At 43.0% G+C, this 21,203-nt stretch overlaps 1 protein-coding gene across 1 annotated transcript; it reads left to right on the top strand.

Annotated features, from left to right (window-relative positions):
- Nucleotides 1-2,283: 2,283 nt before the first annotated feature.
- Nucleotides 2,284-10,894, top strand: nots (nothepsin). The gene is made up of 9 exons (XM_084407185.1): nt 2,284-2,555; nt 3,240-3,423; nt 4,431-4,548; nt 4,630-4,748; nt 4,878-5,074; nt 6,911-7,033; nt 7,108-7,261; nt 7,376-7,474; nt 10,630-10,894. The coding sequence occupies exons 1-9, from the start codon at nt 2,500-2,502 to the stop codon at nt 10,810-10,812; spliced, it is 1,233 nt and encodes a 410-aa protein (XP_084263311.1). The 5' UTR covers nt 2,284-2,499; the 3' UTR covers nt 10,813-10,894.
- The last annotated feature ends 10,309 nt before the right edge of the window (nt 10,895-21,203 follow it).

Genomic DNA, 21,203 nt, shown 5'->3' with positions numbered 1-21,203 from the left:
GTTCAGTTGTACAGGGTTCGTACGTTTTGAAAAAACCTGGAAAAGTTATGGAATTTGAAAAATGCAAATTCCAGGCCTGGAAAGGTTTTGAAAAAACAAAAAGACCCAGAAAGTTTTGGAAAAGTCATGGAATTTTTTTTTTAACACAGCATAATATGTGATTAATACAAAAACTGTTTAATAAAAAAATATTTCGCGTTGTCTTAACGTCCTTATATTCGGGCGGCATAACGTTCCGTTCACTTCTGAATCCGATTCACTCACTTGTTGCGATGTTGCCTGAGGCGAAGTCGGTGCTGACAGAAATTTAATTGAAATGCCAGGAAAGTGGCACGAGCATGCTAAAGTTTTGCAAGTCGAGAATGTAGCGGAAAGAGGATTGCAGCTCCGGCCGCATGTGAAACGATACGCAGTATATCTCCTGCACGCGAGAGGAGAGAAGAAAACGAGTAAATGTCAGTTCAATTGTAAGTTCATTCTTTATGTGCATAGGAGTGTGCGATATTGTCTATGAACTATGATGATATTGTAGCCTAATCATTGTTTTAACTATGTACGAGGCACTGCGAGCTGACATATCGCGTTTGTCTCTCATGCTTGCTTTCACTGCGTGATGTGTCAGTGCAGTTATAGATGTCCCCAAATGAGTTTTTGTCTTCATCATATTATGTTCATATTAGAATATCACATGAGCAAGCGTGCCGTTTTCCTTTGCATATAATTGCATATGTGCTTTTTATTTTATGCAACAGGTAAATTAACAGTAAAGTTAACATTGTGAGTTACTTTTTGGACACAATATTGTCAATTTTCACTTTATATCGCCGACGAGAATTTAATAATGAAGCCGTAGTCCAACAGACATCGATGATTTTTTTTTTATTATTATTTAATGAAATCCGCGTTTTGAACAAATTATTTTAACGATTCAATGAACAATCACTTGTTTTTTGAATGAATCAGCCGTTTGAACGGATCGGTTGAAATGACTCCAACAACTCGCTTATTAAGACAGTGACTTGCCGCCACCTACTGGTGGTTTTAGTTTCATATTTAAAGTAAAACGTCTTTTAATTAAAACGTTAAAATTATAAATCATTTCATTTAAATATTGAATAGCTTTATTTATGCAATTGTAAATGAAGTGTAAATATAGTAGGCTAATGCCGGTTTTGATGCGGCTTCTGTGTCAGCTCTAATGTCGACTGACATTTTCAGGAATACATAGTCATGGAAATGTGCCGAAAAGTCATGGAAAAGTATTGGTTAAAATGTGTATGAACCCTGAGTTCAGTTACAGTGTTAGTTTTGGTTTCTGAAGCTATTATTTTGGCAGTGTGGGCAGGTGCAAATCCTGCTGGAAAATGAAGGAAGCATGAAGTGCTCTGAAAATGTCCTGGTAGACGGCTGCGTTGACTCTGGATTTAATAAAGCACAGTGGACCAAAGTCCTCTTTTCTGATGAGAGCAAATTTTGCATCTCATTTGGAAACCAAGGTCCCAGAGTCTGGAGGAAGAATGGAGAGGCACACAATCCAAGATGCTTGAAGTCCAGTGTGAAGTTTCCACAGTCTGTGTTGGTCATCGGCTGGTGTTGGTCCACTGTGCTGTCCACTCAACGCAGCCGTCTACCAGGACATGTTCAGAGCACTTCATGCTTCCTTCAGCAGACAAGCTTTATGGAGATGCTGACTTCATTCTCCAGCAGGATTTGCACCTGCCCACACTGCCAAAATAACCAAAACCTGGTTCAATGACCATGGTATCACTGTGTAATTACTGTGATTTCATGTAATATTCAAAAAAAATTAAATCCTGTTTTCGTGGGTTTTATGAGCTGGAAGCCCAAATTATGTACTAATAAACAGCTAAATACTTGAACTCGTTTAAGTTGTGGGCCTTGAATCTATAATCTATGGAAGTTTAACGTTTTGAATGGAATTATGGAAATAAATCAACTTTTCCATGATATTCTAATTTTTTGGAAAGGGTCTGTATAATAAACCTATTACATATTTTAACTACACCTAAATACAGTGAACTGTGAATCCCTCTGGATCTGTGGTGCTCCTCATCGAGCTGCTTTAGGCGAGAGCATCTGCCGAATTAATAAACATGAACATCCAATAGACGAACGTCTGGTTTTCAGGAGATGAACATCTTCAGCTTCTTGCATACTACTAGGTTTCATATTGTAAACATTGTGATGGTCTTTTTCTTTGAGCGTGTCCTATGCAAACACCAAGTGCTGAATTCCTGTTTAGTCTTGGGGAAACCGGAACGGGGAATAAGAAGTTTATATTTCAGAGAAATTTAAGAAAAGCACAGTAATGTTAGCTTGTTGTACTTGCACGTGTGTCCTAAGCTCTCGTGTCTTCACCTCTGGTCTGTTTGCTGAGTGTTAAATCAACACGTGAAAGGGCCGGGGTGACCTGACATCTGCATTTAAGCATCGGCTGGAGTCACTGCGGCTCTGAGTGAGCATTTGATCGAAAGCACCATGAGGACCGGTCTGATCCTGCTGGGGCTGCTGGGCTTTGCTCAGAGTCTGATAAGGTAAGAACAACACGCTTCATCGCTTTGACTCTATTTTCGGATTAAAACGGGCTTACCTGCTCATTACTACCACAATAAATGCCCATGAATGATCTATTTTGAGTGTTTCAGACATGATTTAACTATGGTTTTTACAGTGAAATCATACTAACTATAAAGACAATCATGTTTTTACCACATAATTGCAGTAAAACCATTGTAACTACAAAATTAGCCATGGTTTTAACTATACATTTTTTATTAAAACCATTTAGCTGCAAGATTAATAAATGGTTTCAACTATTTTGTAGAAAAATTCTATTAAACACAAAACTAAACTGTTTTCTAGTATGTGAACTGGGAGAAATGAATCATGATTTCATAAAGAAAACTACTTTTTTTTTTTACCAAATTTAAAAAGGCTTTTGTTGTCACTTCTGAAATCAAAGAAATACAGTAACAAATGTATTGCTCGTGTTACATAATACTTTAATGTTAACTAATGAACCTTATTGTAAAGTGTTACAAAAAAAACATTTTGTTTCCCAAATTTAAAAAGGCTTTTATAGTCACTTCTGAAAGCAAAGAAATTGAGAGTTTAACACAGATACTGTACAAATATTAGGCCACAGAATGCCCAGTCATTCTCAATAGGAGAGTAGTTTCGGAGAGATGTGGTGGTGACGAGGTGTTGTGCCGTCCCAGGGTGCCGTTGAGTCGCGTGCCCCCGCTGCGAGGTCGCCTGCGCGCCGCCGGCCAGCTGGAGGAGTTCCTGCGCGAGCACCAGCCCGACGCGTTCTCCCAGCGCTACGCCCACTGCTTCCCCCCCGCTCAACACTACCTGCCCACGGGCGGCAGGGCCAAGGAGAGACTCTACAACTACATGGACGTGAGCCAAGATCTGTGTTCATCTGCTGTCACACACTCCAAGCCTCATTCCTTCAAACACCGGCCTCGACGGGGCAGGTTTAGACCGATGAAGTCATGTGTTCAGAAGGGTCCCAGACAGCAACACAGTGTCGGCCCAGATCCGGCCCTACCAGTGTACCAGATGTGGGCCGGATCTGCTGTCTGGGGTAACGGGGTTTGATGGTAATGGGGCTGACCATTTTAGTTTAATAATGTCAGGAAAGATGCTTCTTAGAACGGGAATTTAGTGCTGATGTTTCTACAATTATCAGCTGTTTACTTTAATTCATGAGGGTTGACATTTTAAGGTGGTCTTCATCCCATCTTAACTGGTAAAAAAAAAAACAGCAAAGATGTTAAATTATCTTTGAAACATTCGCGTCTTCAAAGGATTATGACTTTTTATTATTTATGGAATATGCAATATATTTACAAGACAATGCATTACAATGGCAGCATTTAAGTCTTTTAAATAGTACACTATCAACTAAAATTGATATATTTATAGAGATATGGAATAAATGCAACAACAAAAAAATCCCAAACTCAAAAGTTTGTGGTCGGTAAGATTTGTTTAATGTTTTTTGAAAGTCGTCTCTGTTCAACTGGATATATTTGCTTAAAAATATAGTAAAACAGTAATATTGTCAAATATTATTCCAATGTAAATCATCTGTTTTCTATGTGAATATATAGTAAAGTGTAATTTATTCCTGTGATCATAATTTGATGAATTTTCAGCATCATTACTCCAGTCTTCAGTGTCACATGATTATTATCAGTGTTGAAACTGATACTTTTTTTCAGGATTCTTTGATGAATAGAAAGTTCAAAAGAACAGCATTTATCTAAAACAGAAATCATTACAAATGTCTTTACTGTCACTTTTGATCCATTTAATGCATCTTTGTTGAATAAAAGTATTAAATTCTTTTAAAAAGGCCAAATATTAAGACTGAAACTGGCTTTGAATCATGTGTTGTGAAGGCGCAGTTCTTCGGTCAGATCAGTCTGGGTAAACCGGAGCAGAACTTCACGGTGGTGTTTGACACGGGATCCTCTGACCTCTGGGTCCCGTCGTCCTACTGCGTGAGCCAAGCGTGCGGTAACTAACACACACATTCACCCGCGCTTAAAGTGTGAACTGCCATATGCTGATGAAGTGACCTGGCTGTTGTTTACACAGAGATGCACCACAAGTTCAAGGCCTTTGAATCGAGCACGTACGCACACGACGGACGAGTCTTCGGCATCCATTACGGCTCCGGTCACCTTCAGGGAGTGATGGCCAGAGAACAATTGAAGGTATCCGTTCACACTATAAAAGGCCATTTCTGAGGTGGATTTGCTTTCATGATGTGGATTAAATCTCATCCTCAGTGGCCTCACTTTGGCAAGAACTTTATTGTATGAAAATACCTTGTTTGGGTTCAGGTGGGCTCTGTGAGGGTCCAGAATCAGGTGTTCGGCGAGGCTGTATATGAGCCGGGCTCCTCTTTCGTCCTGGCTCATTTTGACGGGGTTCTGGGTCTGGGTTTCCCTCAGCTGGCAGAGGAGATCGGCTCTCCTGTGTTCGACAGCATGATAGCGCAAGGCCTGCTGGATGAGCCCGTCTTCTCCTTCTATCTCAAGTAAGAAATCACCACTGATCCACACTTTGATGCTTTTTGATGAAATCAGGAACTTAGACACTGACGCTTTGGGAATGTCTGAAGCCTGTATGGACTAAGGGCCAGATTTACCAACAGCTCGCGCAAACGTAAAGGATTTACTAAAGACATGCAGTGAAAAATTAGACGTGGACCGTTATTTGTGCGACTGACCTTATTGCATATGCATTTGTGAGTATTGAAGTGAAGCATGTAATGGTGATTAATGAAGGTTTGCGCTATACTTGAGGCTTTAGACGGGTTGTGTGCTGCATTTGTCTAGTCAGTGACATTGACTCTGAAAAAATGCCAATAAGAGACTGCAGTTCATAAATATACCCCTGATTAATTGTTGACCCTAACTAACTTTAGATGGAAATAACTTAACTCTGCTATAAAGCCGAAACAATCTCTGTTACCTTAAATTATACGCTTATCTCTGTAAAGCTGCTTTGAGACAATCTACATTGTTAAAAGCGCTATATAAATGAAGATGACTTGACTTGACTTGACCCCAGGTAAATTATGAGCAATGTGAAACGTGAATCTAGATAACCCAGGGCTGTGTTTACTCAGGGTTTACAATGACCAATGTAGTGTTGAACTAGGTTTTTTCCATGGATGCTGCAGGTTATGTGATTCAGCCTGTAAAATGGTGTCATATTCTCAGATGTTTTGTTACGGGATGCAGAGAATATTAAGAAGAGAGGATCAGTCTATTCTCAGAGATCATGTGATAAAGAGAGTTCCTCACGAGGACATGCGGAGAGGGTTTTCTTTCTGGTTCTCAAGAAAGATGGAGGGAATGGAGCAGTACGGTCTCCATGTTACTGTGTACACGGTCGTCGAGGCTGGTCTGGTATCGTCGTATTCCAGTAGCGTAATGGTCATGTGATGGGGCTTGACGAATCAGGGAGCGAATGTGGGCAGCCATGCCTTCATTTCAAAGTCTCAATTTTGGTCCGTCTACAGTGAAACACAACCCCAGATTTCTCAAACTGAAACTGCAGCGTTTCCAAAACTCTCTGTTTTCAAGGGTTGAAAGGTCTGGAGTAGAGTGGCGCCAGGCGTAACCGTAGCTGAAGTTATGCGCGTTAAAACGAAAACGCTCTAGTGTAAACAGGGCCTTAGGTTCCCTGAAAGAGGGAATGAGACGCCGCTCACTGTTATTCATCAGGGGATGGACTTGTGTTGCAACTCTATTCAACAGAAAACAGTCCTGTCGAAAGATTAAGCCAGATTAGAAGCTTGTGACATATAAATGCGCACATCAACCGATCACTTTATTTAGCGTTCATATAAACACTACGTTTGGATTCATCAATCAGAATGATTTCACCCTACAGGGTTCCCATGATGTCTTCTGACGTCTCGTTCATGAACATGATCATCAGGTTTTCTACATGTCACCCCCAGAGACATTCTCACATTCGTATTCATTTATCCGTTTGATAAGTAGTATTTCAATAGTCCACTTTAGACATTCTACTAACTATTAGTAACTTTGGAGCTACATGTCAACTCACTATCATTAGAGTATTAGTGGACTGTTATGGTTAGGAGAGTAAGTTGACTTGTAGTTGCCAAGTTAAGGTCAATAGAAGGTCTGTTGGGGGACCAACAAAATAAAGTGTTAGCAGATATTAAGCAGACAGTCTACTAATACTCTAATGACAGTGAGTTGACATGTAGCTGCAAAGTTACTTATAGTTAGCAGAATGTCTAAAGTGGACTATAGAAATAAAGTGTAACCGGTAAGTACTATAATGTGCAAAATGATAGTACTTATAAGAGCGTATGTCCTGATCCTGACTACAGGAACGGCGACTCAAGCTTTGGAGGGGAGCTGCTGTTCGGAGGAGTGGATGAAACACGGTTCGTTTCTCCCATCATCTGGGCTCCAGTCACTCAGAAGGGTTACTGGCAGGTCAGATTAGATGGGTGAGTGTGACACGAGTGTCTTTAATGGTGGTGAACTTAAAGACAGCAGAAATCAGTGTGTTTGTTGTGTCCAGTGTGAAGGTTCAGGGAGCTCTGAGTTTCTGCTATAGTAGTAATCATGGCTGTCAAGCTGTAGTGGACACAGGAACGTCTCTGATCGGCGGCCCAGCGAAAGACATCATGCTCCTCCAGCAGTTCCTCGGAGGAACGCCTACCGTGGCCGGAGAGGCGAGTATGGAGCGGTTATCCTCAGTAAAAGATAATCCAGTGAGCAGGTGACTTCACTGATGTTGATGGACGTCTTCAGTAAATGAAGTCTTGTTTGTGTGTTTGTGGGTTTAGTATCTGTTAGACTGTGCCAGGATCAGGAGTCTTCCTGAAGTGTCCTTCATGATCAACGGTGTGGAGTTTTCCCTCACTGGAGAGCAGTATGTCAGGAGGGTGAGTACAACAAAACACAAACTCAAGGTTTACTTTGGACTTTGACTAATGGACTAATCATTCTTCTTTTTCCATTGAGTCTATGGCAGCCCAAAGAACAGTGAATAAGAAAGTTATGAAATTTGCCACACAGTTTGAAGATTTACTACAGCAAACTTGGAGTCTCAATCTCAAATTTATAGTACCACCTAAAGCTCAAACTTGAGGCCTAAAAACAAAAATTGTTTCTCATGCAAAGTTCATTGCACCCTTTGACATAATTTGGTCCCATTTTATCTTGGGTGTCTTTAACTGTTATGTACTAGCATTTAAGTCAATAATTTGATACAATACACTTAACATGAACGCAATTTTACATTGTACTTATATTTTAAATTATATTTAATTTGAGTTGTTATTTTTAACCTTTAATAATACCAGCTGACAGGGCTCTCTGAATCCTATGTTTACAGCATTAGGTGAGATTTTCTTTCTTGAGAAGAATCAACATGCATATACTGTACCTAATATTTATCCAAATGAATAGATATTGAAACAAGATCAGAAACAAATCACAAGAACTGAATTGAAATTGTAAAATTTGTATCAAGCAATAATAAAAGCAGTAGCCAACCAGTCATTGCATGGTAACATGTTGTCACTAAACTTAATAAAATTGTTCAGTGAGGCTACCAAATGTTTTGACAATCACAATAGCCTAAGTGATTTAGACTTAAAGTTTTTTTTTTTTACATCCAACTCCAATCCACCCTTGCCAAACTTGGTGTGTGTAATGACAACCATGAGCTGAGGGTACCTGAGCAGTTTCATCACAGCGCCACCTACAGGTCTTCTGAAACTGAAACTTCTGAAACATTTCTCCTAAAATCACTGCTCTCTTTAGATTCTGTGACAGATCAATTACCCAGTTTTCCTTTAGCGTCGGCTGTTTGCCATAAAATGCTGTATTTTTCAAAGTATTGGTGTGTCATTGAAAAAATAGCTTTTTGTAAACACCTTTTCGTCAGATTTTCACCAAATTTAGCTCAGATCATCATTGGACCATGCTGGTTATGAAATTCTTGATAACGCAGTTCTTCACTTCATAACACTTAAGATGTTTGGATTTATTATAGATCTCTGGCAGATTTAGTCACACAAACTGCACAAGTGGCTCAAGAAGAAACACAAACTGGCTATTGCATCACACTTTCATTTGAGCATCTCAATGAAGATCATGTTATCAGATCATCGGTGGCAGTGTAGAGAGAGAGAGAGTGTGAGAGGTTGCCAGATTGCACAGATTAAGTAAAACACCTGGCAGAAGTCGTATCCTCTTAAGAGAAAAGCTCTGTTTGGGGGATTTAAACTATTGACATCTGGCAACCTCAAACATGAACGCTTGTGGAGGCTTGTTACCAATGCAAGATAGTGCACGACAAAACGAAAATAAACATTTCAGCATAAATAACCAGCGGGCCAATATTGCGACGGTTCTTTTTAATGAATCAAGAGTGCAGCGGAATACTGAAATGATTTGGTCTGAAATGATAAAACTAGTCTTTTTGTGTTTCTTGGGACACACGGTCTTATAAAATGTTCACGGGTTGACCTCTGTTCTGCTTGACATCATAATCTCTTGAGATGAATTGGTGCCGTCTTACATTCACATGTTCAAACTCTACCTCAGCTTCAGTGTTGGGGAAGTTACTCTTAAAAAGTAATGAATTATCAGCTACTAATTACAACTTCAAGAGTGTATTTAGTGTGCTGTTCTAATTATTCTATTTTAAAAGCATTACTAATTACTTTCTAAATCCCATATCAACCTCGACCAGTTGAACAATACAAAGATGGAAATGGTTCTTTTAAATAAATAATGTACACTTGCATAAATTATTCTTGAACTGACCAAGTACTTGTAGGGTTTTAATGTAACCTCCTCCCTTTATTTCAACATTAGATGTTTTTTAGATGTTTTATGTAGAATTGTTCTATAGTCTCTACAGCACTGATTCTCAATGCAGGCTCCCTCGAGTGGTACGGCCGTTAACATCATTGTTCAACGAGTCTGTGTTTCCCGAAAACATCGTTCTAACGAACATCCCTCTAGTGCAGGGGTGTCCAAACTCGGTCCTGGAGGGCCACTGTCCTGCAGAGTTTAGCTCCAACCCCAATTAAACACACCTGAACCAGATAATCAAGTCCTAGTAAGATCTTGATTATCTGGTTCAGGTGTTTTTAATTGGGGTTGGAGCTAAACTCTGCAGGACAGTGGCCCTCCAGGACCGAGTTTGGACACCCCTGCTCTAGTGGTACCCACTGAATTAAATATAAATTTTACTGGTGGATGATGAAATGATGAAAAGTTCAACGAAACTGCTATTGTGGCTTCAATCTGGCAAGAGAAGTGCGGATCAGGGGTGCGTTTCCCAAAAGCATCGTTAGCCAACTATGTGCGCAAGTTCTGTCGTTATCAGCAGTTCAATGAGTCTGTGTTTCCCGAAACTATCGTTCCAACGAACATTCACAAACAACATCACAAAGTTGTCGTTATCGAAGAGTACGCATGTGCGAACGTGCTCTACTATGTAAGAACAAGCTTATGGTTGAATCTGGAAATAAAGCAAGATAACTGAGAAAAATTAGAAATAGTCCTCAGATATGCCATGTCTGTAATTTATAGCAAAACATCTAGCGTTAAAAGGTAATACTAATTATGAACGAACTACATCAATTTATTGGTATCTTATTTGGAGCAGGAGAGAGGAAGAGCCCAGGCCGCAAGTGTGTGTATCTTAGCAATGAATGCATGAAACCACTTTTAGGTGCAGTACATTTTAATTGAATCATTATTTAAGTTTTTTATTTGCCTGTATGTAAGCAGCACAATGCAGTGTTAATGTTCAAGCTGTGTATTTACAATGTTTAAAGTGGCTGACATTAATAACTATTCTTATTAGGACTAAAACTGGCTGGTTTAATAGTTAGGCCTACTACGCTACTGTTTTTTAATATCGGTCATTATGGTGGTACTTGGAGAGCCAAATATTTTCTGAGGTGGTACCTGGTGTAAAAGATGAATACCTTGCTTTACTGGACTATTTCAAGGGAAAAGCGATTTAAATGAATGAATGAATGATTATGACTTTGGTTGATTATGGTTTTCTGTGTAGGAGATGTTGAACAATAAGGAGATCTGCTTCAGCGGCTTCCAGTCCATAGACTTCCCTTCTCCCGCGGGAGCCGTCTGGATCCTGGGGGACGTGTTCCTCTCCCAGTTTTACAGCATCTATGACAGGGGTCATAATCGGGTGGGATTGGCTCATCTCGCAGAAGCGCCAAAGGTCATCGTATAGATCACACGGGTTGCCCGTCTCTGAACGTGCAGAAGAAACTAATGAGAGTGTCTGACATCCTCCATTAAAACATTAAACACCATCCTTAACTCTCTCTTTACTCTGTCTGTGGCGCCATTAGAAAACTGCACATGACATTAAACACATTCATCATGATTTTCATTGGATTAAAGCGCAGAGATTTAATTTGTCCCATCATGCAACTGCATCACAGGTACAATGAGATTACATGTGGAGTTCATCTAAGAACAACACTTCAAACCATATATATATATATATATATGCCCTTTCTTATTTTGATCAGTTGATGTATTTTGCTCGTATGTCCAGAAACTGTCATGAAGGTCATTCGGGTCTTCTGAGGTATTGAATATTATTTCACAGTGCAGTATTTCATTTTTGATAACTCCTGTTTGTGATCATTTCAAACTCAATGGTAATATTGATAGTAATAATGATTTATGTGACACTGAATGACTGAATGAATGACTCACAAACACACACTGATCTGACTGTCTATAGGATCCATTACACACATTTATTCTGACATGTTATTTCACTGTTATTAATGTAATGAAGAGACAATAAGAGACTCTAGAACATCTCACTGTTACTGATTTATCATGCAGCTCAAAGCATTATGGGTAGAATCTCTCATCAGTCTATTCTCATTCATCAACACAGTTTCACTGATAATCCAGAATAAAGCCTAAACCCAGGATAGAGTGTGTGTGTGAATGTGGTCTGGACTGTGTGTATGAGGCTGCACTGTGATAATAGTGGCAAGAATAAGTCTGTGAAACCTGTGAAAATATCTGGAATTCTGCATTTTTCCCATAAAATGTTGCCTGATCTTAATTTTTTAGTGGCAGTGTTAATGTATTTGGTCTTTGCAGGATAAAGATGCTAGAAGATCAATGACTTGATACTAACAATCCATCCACAGACACACTCCTGATACATTAGATACTCCATACATTAAATGACCCACAGCAGATCTATAGAGCTGGCGGGTTTCTAAATACCCCTCCTTGAACTGCCACCTTAACATGGTGGAGGGGTTTGAGTACCCGAATGACCCTAGGAGCTATGTTGTCCGGGGCTATATGCCCCTGGTAGGGTCTCCCAAGGCAAACAGGTCCTAGGCGACGGGTCAGACTAAGAGCAGTTCAAAAACCCCTTTTGAGAGAAATGAAATCGAGGACCGTGACGTCGCCCGGTATGGCGCAGCCGGGGCCCCACCCTGGAGCCAGGCCAGGGGTTGGGACTCGTATGCGAGCGCATGGTGGCCGGGCCTCCCCCCACGGGGTCCGGCCGGGCTCAGCCCGAAGGAGCGACGTGGGGCCGCCTTCCCGTGGGCTCACCACCTGCAGGAGGGACCGTAAAGGGCCGGTGCTGAGAGGATCGGGTGGCAGTCGAAGGCGGGGGCCTCGACAACCCGATCCCTGGACACGGAAGCTAGCTCTAGGGACGTGGAACATCATCTCGCTGGCGGGGAAGGAGCCTGAGATTGTGCGTGAGGTTGAGAGCTTCCGACTAGAGATAGTCGGGATCACCTCTACGCACGGCTTGGGCTCTGAAACCACACTCCTCGAGAGAGGATGGACTCTTCACTACTCTGGAGTTGCCCATGGTGAGAGGCGGCGGGCTGGTGTGGGTTTGCTTATAGCCCCCCAGCTCAGCCGCCATGTGTTGGAGTTCACCCCGGTGAACGAGAGGGTCGTTTCCCTGCGCCTACGGGTCGGGGATAGGTCTCTCACTGTCGTGTGTGCCTACGGGCCAAACAGCACTGCAGAGTACCCGGCCTTCTTGGGCTCTCTGGGAGGGGTGCTGGAAAGTGCTCCAACTAGGGACTCCGTCGTTCTACTGGGGGACTTCAATGCCCACGTGGGCAGCGACAGTGACACCTGGAGGGGCATGATTGGGAGGAACGGCCCCCCTGATCTGAACCCGAGTGGTGTTCAGTTATTGGACTTCTGTGCTAGTTACAGTTTGTCCATAACGAACACCATGTTCAAGTATAAGGGTGTCCATCAGTGCACGTGGCACCAGGACACCCTAGGCCGTAGGTCGATGATCGACTTTGTGGTTGTTTCATCTGACCTGCGGCCGTATGTCTTGGACACTCGGGTAAAGAGAGGGGCGGAGCTGTCAACTGATCACCACCTGGTGGTGAGTTGGATCCGATGGCGGGGGAGGAAGCTGGACAGACTCGGCAGACCCAAGCGTATTGTGAGGGTCAGTCGGAACGTTTGGCCGAATCCCCTGTCAGAGAGATCTTCAACTCCCACCTCCGGCGGAGCTTCGACCGGATCCCGAGGGAGGCTGGAGATATTGAGTCCGAGTGGACCATGTTCTCCACCTCCATTGTCGAAGCGGCCGCTCAGAGCTGTGGCCGTAAGGTCTCTGGTGCCTGTCGTGGCGGCAATCCCCGAACCCGGTGGTGGACACAGGAAGTAAGGGATGCCGTCAAGCTGAAGAAGGAGTCCTATCGGGCCTGGTTGGCTTGCGGGACTCCTGAAGCAGCTGACGGGTACCGGCAGGCCAAGCGAACTGCAGCCTGGGTGGTTGTGGAGGCAAAAACTCGGGCCTGGGAGGAGTTCGGTGAGGCCATGGAGAAGGACTATCGGCTGGCCTCGAAGAGATTCTGGCAAACCGTCCGGCGCCTCAGGATAGTGAAGCAGTGCCCTACCAACGCTGTCTACAGTAGAGGTGGGGAGCTGTTGACCTCAACTGGGGATGTCGTTGGACGGTGGAAGGAATACTTCGAGGATCTCCTCAATCCCACCGTCACGTCTTCCATTGAGGAAGCAGAGGCTGAGGGCTCAGAGGTGGACTCGTCCATCACCCAAGCTGAAGTCACCGAGGTAGTCAAGAAACTCCTCGGTGGCAAGGCACCGGGGGTGGATGAGATCCGCCCTGAGTACCTCAAGTCTCTGGATGTTGTGGGTCTGTCTTGGCTGACATGCCTCTGCAGCATCGCGTGGCGGTCTGGGACAGTGCCTCTGGGATGGCAGACCGGGGTGGTGGTCCCTCTTTTTAAGAAGGGGGACCGGAGGGTGTGTTCCAACTATAGGGGGATCACACTTCTCAGTCTCCCTGGGAAAGTCTATGCCAGGGTACTGGAAAGGAGAATACGGCCGATAGTAGAACTTCGGATTCAGGAGGAACAGTGTGGTTTTCGTCCAGGCCGTGGAACACTGGACCAGCTCTATACCCTCTACAGGGTGCTGGAGGGTTCATGGGAGTTTGCCCAATCAGTCCACATGTGCTTTGTGGATTTGGAGAAGGCATTCGACTGTGTCCCTCGCGGCGGCCTGTGGAGGGTGCTCCGGGAGTATGGGGTCCGGGGTCCTTTACTAAGGGCTGTCCGGTCCCTGTACGACCGAAGCAGGAGCTTGGTTCGCATTGCCGGCAGTAAATCAGACTTGTTCCCGGTGCATGTTGGACTCCGGCAGGGCTGCCCTTTGTCGCCGGTTCTGTTCATAATTTTTATGGACAGAATTTCTAGGCGCAACCAGGGGCCGGAGGGTGTCAGGTTTGGTGACAACACGATTTCGTCTCTGCTCTTTGCAGATGATGTTGTCGTGTTGGCCTCATCAAACCAGGACCTTCAGAATGCACTGGGACGGTTTGCAGCCGAGTGTGAAGCGGCTGGGATGAGAATCAGCACCTCCAAATCCGAGGCCATGGTCCTCAGTCGGAAAAAAGGGTGGCTTGCTCACTTCAGGTTGGTGGAGAGTTCCTGTCTCAAGTGGAGTAGTTTAAGTATCTTGGGGTTTTGTTCACGAGTGAGGGAAGGATGGAACGGGAGATTGACAGACGGATCGGTGCAGCTTTTGCAGTAATGCGGTCGATGTACCGGTCTGTCGTGGTGAAGAAAGAGCTGAGCCGCAAGGCGAAGCTCTCGATTTACCGGTCAATCTACGTTCCTACTCTCACCTATGGTCATGAGCTTTGGGTCATGACCGAAAGGACAAGATCCCGGATACAGGCGGCCGAAATTAGCTTTCTCCGCAGGGTGGCTGGGCGATCCCTTAGAGATAGGGTGAGAAGCTCGGTCACTCGGGAGGAGCTCAGAGTAGAGCCGCTGCTCCTCCACAACGAGAGGGGTCAGCTGAGGTGGCTCGGGCATCTTTTCCGGATGCCTCCTTGACGCCTTCCCAGGAAGGTGTTCCGGGCGCGTCCCACTGGGAGGAAACCCCGGGGAAGACCTAGACTATGTCTCCCGGCTGGCCTGGGAACGCCTCGGTGTCCCCCCGGAAGAGCTGGAGGAAGTGTCCAGGGAGAGGGAAGTCTGGGCATCTCTGCTTACACTGCTGCCCCCGCGACCCGGTCCCGGATAAGCGGAAGAAGATGGATGGATGGATGGGTTTCTAAATGCCTGATGTAAGAGTTGCGTGTGTGTTTGTTTTTGTGATTTATGAGGACAGAAATTTGTATAATGACATGGGTATTACACCGGTCTTACAATGTCAACGTGATTTATGAGTACTTTTCCTATATTTCCTCATATTTCAAAACATACTAAACAGTTTTTTATTAAAAATGCATAACGTTTCCTGTTATGGGGCGGTTTAGGGGTAGTGTGTGTGTGAGTGAATGAGAGCAAGTGTGTGACTGTGTGTGAGTGAGTTAGTGTGTGTGCGTGAGTGAGTGAGTGTGCGTGACTGTGTGTAAGAGAGAGTGAGTGAGTGAGTGTGTGTGTGTGTGTGTGTGTGTGTGTGTGTGTGTGTGTGTGTGTGTGTGTGTGTGTGTGTGTGTGTGTGTGCGCGTGAGTGTGTACATGTTTTTCTATCCCGGTGGGGACTTCAACCTGAATGCATACAGACTCATGGGGACTCGTGTCACAGTGGGGACCTAAATTGAGGTCCCCATGGGTAAACAAGCTTATAAATCATACATAATGAGTTTTTTTGGAAATGTAAAAATGCAGAAAGTTTTGTGTGATGGGTAGGTTTAGGGGTTGGGTTAGTGTAAGGAGATAGAATATACAGTTTGTACAGTATAAAAGCCATTATGTCTATGGAGAGTCCCCACAAAGATAGTGAACCAGACTGTGTGACTGTCTGTCTGTGTGTGTGTGTGTGTGTGTGTGTGTGTGTAATGTATGTGCATTAGTGCAATACTGCAATTGGATCTGAACATTCGGTCTTGAAGTGACAGTGCGTAATAAACCTAATGCCGTCTGTGCCCTTATTCATCAACAAAAAAAGAGAAACCCATTCACTGCTCTTTAATAAGGATTAATTATATTTAATTTATACAAATAAATATGTCTACTTGAAAGAATAAAGAATGATGTATGCAAGTTGTTATAAAGAATGCATATAGCATTCATTAAAAAGAAGACTGTTCTACTTTAGGAGAAGTGGTTTTATTTCATTTTAAGATTTTTTTTAATGTCACAGCAGTTAAATCTGTTTCTTTATTGCATGTTCAAACTTTAAAATCATTCATATTTACAGGTTAATAGATGTTTTCTCCGGGAGTATATAATGGGTTTAGAAATATTTGAGAAATTCTAAATTAATGCAATTACAATTTAACTAAAACCATTAGATTTTATTTGACTAAATCCACTGTAGATTTAGTCGACTAAAATCGTATTGACTAAAACTAACATTGGACTCTGGGCTTTATCTGCCAAAAGCCCGTGTGAGACAGAAATCTCCCATGAGTGCTATGAGCGCAAAGCCTCATAAAAGTCACTTCGTTTACAAGCAAAATATTAACACATGAACATAACTAGTGTAATAGCAGTATTGATTCAAGCAATAAGTCAGTCATATGTAGTAAAACAACAAAAAAACACCAGACTACTAACAGGATAAGAAAACATTCTGCTAGTTCGGTTTAATGGCTAGTAATAAATATCTTTGTTCTGTACATTTTCTCAGTTCACTCACTGATTTCAGCTTCATTTTTGTATCTTCATGTAAAAAGATCATACATCAATATTTATTTCCCGTGTTGTTCTTTTAATGTTAGTAGAATTACATCAAAACTGTCGTAATTCATACATAGGTCATTTTCTACCCTGATTTTAGCACTCTGATTTAAACACTTTAAGACTTATGTCTCATTTCAGACTTCAGTGTAAACGCCCACTTCTGTGATTGAGTAATGTCGTTGCATTTGAAATAAGGATTTATTGCAAAAAGGATTTAAGGAAATAAGGAAATAAGGATTTTTTGCCATTACAACACCGATTTCTTATTTATCTTGGCTGATGAAATACTGACGAGAGTCAGAATTGATAGGTAACGTACATTCTTGAGAAATCACATCTTGTAACCTGTAAAAAGGCTGTGAGACAATGGATTCTCATTCCCAAGGTGTCCGATATGGCCAAGACAAATGTGCGTGACACTACACAGATGCCAAAAGCGCCCTTTAGCCTCTTTATTGTGCCACGGCCGGTAGCTCATTGCTTTCATTGACACAGACATGGCAATTTTATCATCATGAACTTATATAAGTTCTTATATATAAGAGTTCTTACTTATATAAGAACTTCTATATAAGAGTAGAGGTGTACCCCGGCATCCTAGCCAAAATTTGCCCCTTGGCCTCGGTCCATCATGGCCTCCTAATCATCCCCATATACTGACTGGCTTCATCACTGTCTCCTCTCCACCAATAAGCTGGCGTGTGGTGGGCGTTCTGGCGCAATATGGCTGCCGTCGCATCATCCAGGTGGAGCTGCACATTGGTGGTGTTTGAGGAGATTCTCCCCTTCCATGTAAAGCGCTTTGAGTACCTAGAAAAGTAATGGCTGAAGACGGCTGTTCTTTTTCGACAGCACTTGATCCAGTAATACTAACACTTTCTCTTCTATTCTATTCTATTATAAAAAATAAATAAATAAATTAACATGTACTTAGATTAAACTGAGAAGGGTCATAGCACTTGCATATTGTTGTCCTACTGTTAGTTTAACTGCTTCTATTGTTCTCATTTCTAAGTCGCTTTGGATAAAAGCGTCTGCTAAATGAATAAATGTAAATGTAATGTAAATGATAAGACATCTCTTCATTTACTGCTACAAACTGATAACGGTCAGATAAGTATGATTTGAACCATACTAGTGCAATTCCACTAATGCCAACATAATTTTAAAGTTTATTCAAAAGAATGTTGTGGTCAATGGTATCAAATGCAGCACTAAGATCCAGTAACACTAATAGAGAGATACAACCACGATCGGATGATAAGAGCAAATAATTTGTAACTCTAATGAGATCAGTCTCAGTATTATGATATGGTCTAAATCCTCGCAGATACCATTGCTTTCTAAAAAGGAACATAGTTAATTTCTATTAATTTTGACAGAAAAGGTAGATTCGAGATCGGCCTGTAATTGACTAATTCTCTAGGATCAAGTTGCGTTTTTTAAAAGCATTTAATAGCTTTTTTTTTTTTAGGTATAGGTACATATCCTAGTGACAAAGATTAATAAATGATATTAAGAAGAGGATCTGTGACCTCTGGAAGCATCTCTTTCAATAGCTTAGTCAGTATAGGTTCTAACATTCATGTTGTCGATCTAGATGATTTAACGAGTTTAGACAATTCTTCCTCTCCTATAGCAATGCATGAATGACATTTTTCCTCAGGGAGACAACAGTGCACTGTCTGATGCGATACTGTAGTAGACAGTTGCATAGTTATAATTTTATCTCTGATATTATCAATCTTGTAAGTAAAGAAGTTTATAAAGTCATTACTGCTGTGCTGTTTGGAAACGTCCAGTGTTGAAGCTTTATTTTTCGTTTATTTAGCCACTGTTTCAAATAAATACCTAGGGTTGTGTTTGTTTTCTTCTAAATGTATTGAAAAATAAGCAGATCTAGCAGTTTTTAAGGCCTTTCTGTACGCAATTGTGTTCTCTCTCCATGAAATACGAAAAACTTCAAATTGTTTCTGTGTGCTGACATTTGTGCTTATTTCTGCTACATTTTCATGGCTAAAGTCTGATTACCCTGTATTTAGCACAAACTCTGCTACAATAATATGTCAGCAGCATGTATGTAAAAGTTTGTAGTTTTGAGATAATGACATTTATGCGTGGTTAGTGAAAAAACAAACAAAAAAATTGTCACTGAAATAAGGTTATGAAACCCATACTGATTATTTATTCACAGGACTTTTGAAAATTGTATCACGAATGTTTGCTCCAAAACTATGTGAAAATCATCCTGTCTACTCATTCAGATAAAACAATATATTGATTTAAAATTTGTAAGTCATGTTTTGTGTAGGAAAGCTTTATGCAAGGAGGCGTGAATCATTGTGAATGTTGATGTGTTTCACAACTGAGAAAGACAAAGACCCTCCCATAATGGCCCTATCAGGTGATATCAGGCCCTATCATTATGAGGAACCTTGCACATAGAATGAGGAGAGATTTAAAAAAGAATGGCTTTTTGATTTGATTTATTTACAACACAACATAATCCAAAGATACACAACAAATGACAAAAAAAGCACATTATTGAACACACTGATCAGTAAAAGCAGTAAAAAACAAACAACAAAAAAACAGCTATGAACATGCTGATATCAAGAGAAACTATAGGGCTGCACGATTTTGGGAATACATTTTAGATTTTCTGGTTAAAATTGCGTTTCAAAATTTACAAAATACACACACACATATATCCATCCATTCATCTTCTTCTGCTTCTCTCTCCCTAGACACTTCCTCCAGCTCTTCCGGGGGGGACACAGAGGCGTTCCCAGGCCAGCCGGGAGACATAGTCCCTCCAGCGTGTCCTAGGTCTTCCCCGGGGTCTCCTTCCGGTGGAACATGCCCGGAACACCTTCCCGGGAAGGCTTCAGAAGGCATCCGGAAAAGATCACCTCAGCTGGCCCCTCTCGATGTAGAGGAGCAGTGGCTCTACTCTGAGCTCCTTCCGAATGACCGAGCTTCTCACCCTATCTCTAAGGGATCGCCCAGCCACCCTGCGGAGAAAGCTAATTTCGGCCGCCTGTATCCGGGATCTTGTCCTTTCGGTCATGACCCACAGCTCATGACCATAGGAGAGAGTAGGAACGTAGATTGACCGGTAAATCGAGAGCTTCGCCTTGCGGCTCAGCTCTTTCTTTACCACGACAGACCGGTACAGTGACCGCATTTCTGCAGAAGCTGCACCGATCCGCGTGTCAATCTCCCGTTCCATCCTTCCCTCACTCGTGAACAAGACCCCAAGATACTTGAACTCCTCCAATTGAGGCAGGAACTCTCCACCAACCTGAAGCGGGCAAACCACCCTTTTCCAACTGAGAACCATGGCCTCGGATTTGGAGGTGCTGATTCTCATCCCAGCCGCTTCACACTCTTCACGGCTGCAAACCGTCCCAGTGCATGCTGAAGGTCCTGGTCTGATGGGACCAGCACGACAACATCATCCGCAAAGAGCAGAGATGAAATCGTGTGGTCCCTGAACCTGACATCCTCCGGCCCCTAGCTGCGCCTAGAAATTCCATAAAAATTATGAACAGAACTGGTGACAAAGGGCAGCCCTGCCGGAATCCTTCATGCACCGGGAACAAGTCTGACTTACAATGCGAACCAAGCTCCTGCTCCGGTCGTACAGGGACCGGACAGCCCTTAGCAAAGGGCCTCGGACCCCATACTCCCAGAGCACCCTCCACAAGATGCTGTGAGGGACACAGTCAAATGCCTTCTCCAAATCCACAAAGCACATGTGGATTGGTTGGGCAAACTCCCATGAACCCTCCAGCACCCTGGAGAGGGTATAGAGCTGGTATAGAGCTGGAGCAGTGTTCCACGACCGGGACGAAAACCACACTGTTCCTCCTGAATCCGAGGGTCTACTATCGGCCGTATTCACCTCTCCAGTTCCCTGGCATAGACTTTCCTGGGGAGGCTGAGAAGTGTGTTCCCCCTATAGCTGGAGCACACCCTCTGGTCTCCCTTCTTAAAAAGAGGGACCAGCACCCCGGTCTGCCAGTCCAAATATACTGTTCCCGACCGCCACGCGATGCTGCAGAGGCGTGTCAGCCAAGACAGCCCCACAAAATCCAGAGACTTGAGGTACTCAGGGCGGATCTCATCCACCCCCGCTGCCTTGACACCAAGGAGTTTCTTGACTACCTCGGTGACTTCAGCCCGGGTGATGGACGAGTCCACCTCCGAGCCCTCAGCCTCTGCTTCCTCAATGGAAGACGTGTCGGTGGGATTGAGGAGATGCTCGAAGTATTCCTTCCACTGTCCAATGACATCCCCAGTCGAGGTCAACAGCCGCCCACCTCCACTGTAAACACCGTTGGTAGGGCACTGCATCCCCCTCCTGAGGTGCCGGATGGTTTGCCAGAATCTCTTTGAGGCCGACTGGTAGTCCTTCTTCATGGCCTCACAGAAC

The sequence above is a fragment of the Rutilus rutilus genome (assembly GCF_951802725.1).
Source record: "Rutilus rutilus genome assembly, chromosome: 4".
Classification (NCBI taxonomy): Eukaryota; Metazoa; Chordata; class Actinopteri; order Cypriniformes; family Leuciscidae; genus Rutilus; species Rutilus rutilus.
Note: the sequence above shows the minus strand (reverse complement) of the source record. Positions and strands in the feature narration are given on the sequence as shown.

What these genes read in the sequence shown, in the direction of transcription:
- nots (XM_084407185.1), top strand. Translation starts at nt 2,500, where the DNA reads ATGAGGACCGGTCTGATCCTGCTGGGGCTGCTGGGCTTTGCTCAGAGT. An exon ending in TGGCCAGAGAACAATTGAAG is followed by an intron (nt 4,749 to 4,877) that starts GTATCCGTTCAC and finishes GTTTGGGTTCAG; the next exon opens with GTGGGCTCTGTGAGGGTCCA. An exon ending in CGCCTACCGTGGCCGGAGAG is followed by an intron (nt 7,262 to 7,375) that starts GCGAGTATGGAG and finishes TTGTGGGTTTAG; the next exon opens with TATCTGTTAGACTGTGCCAG.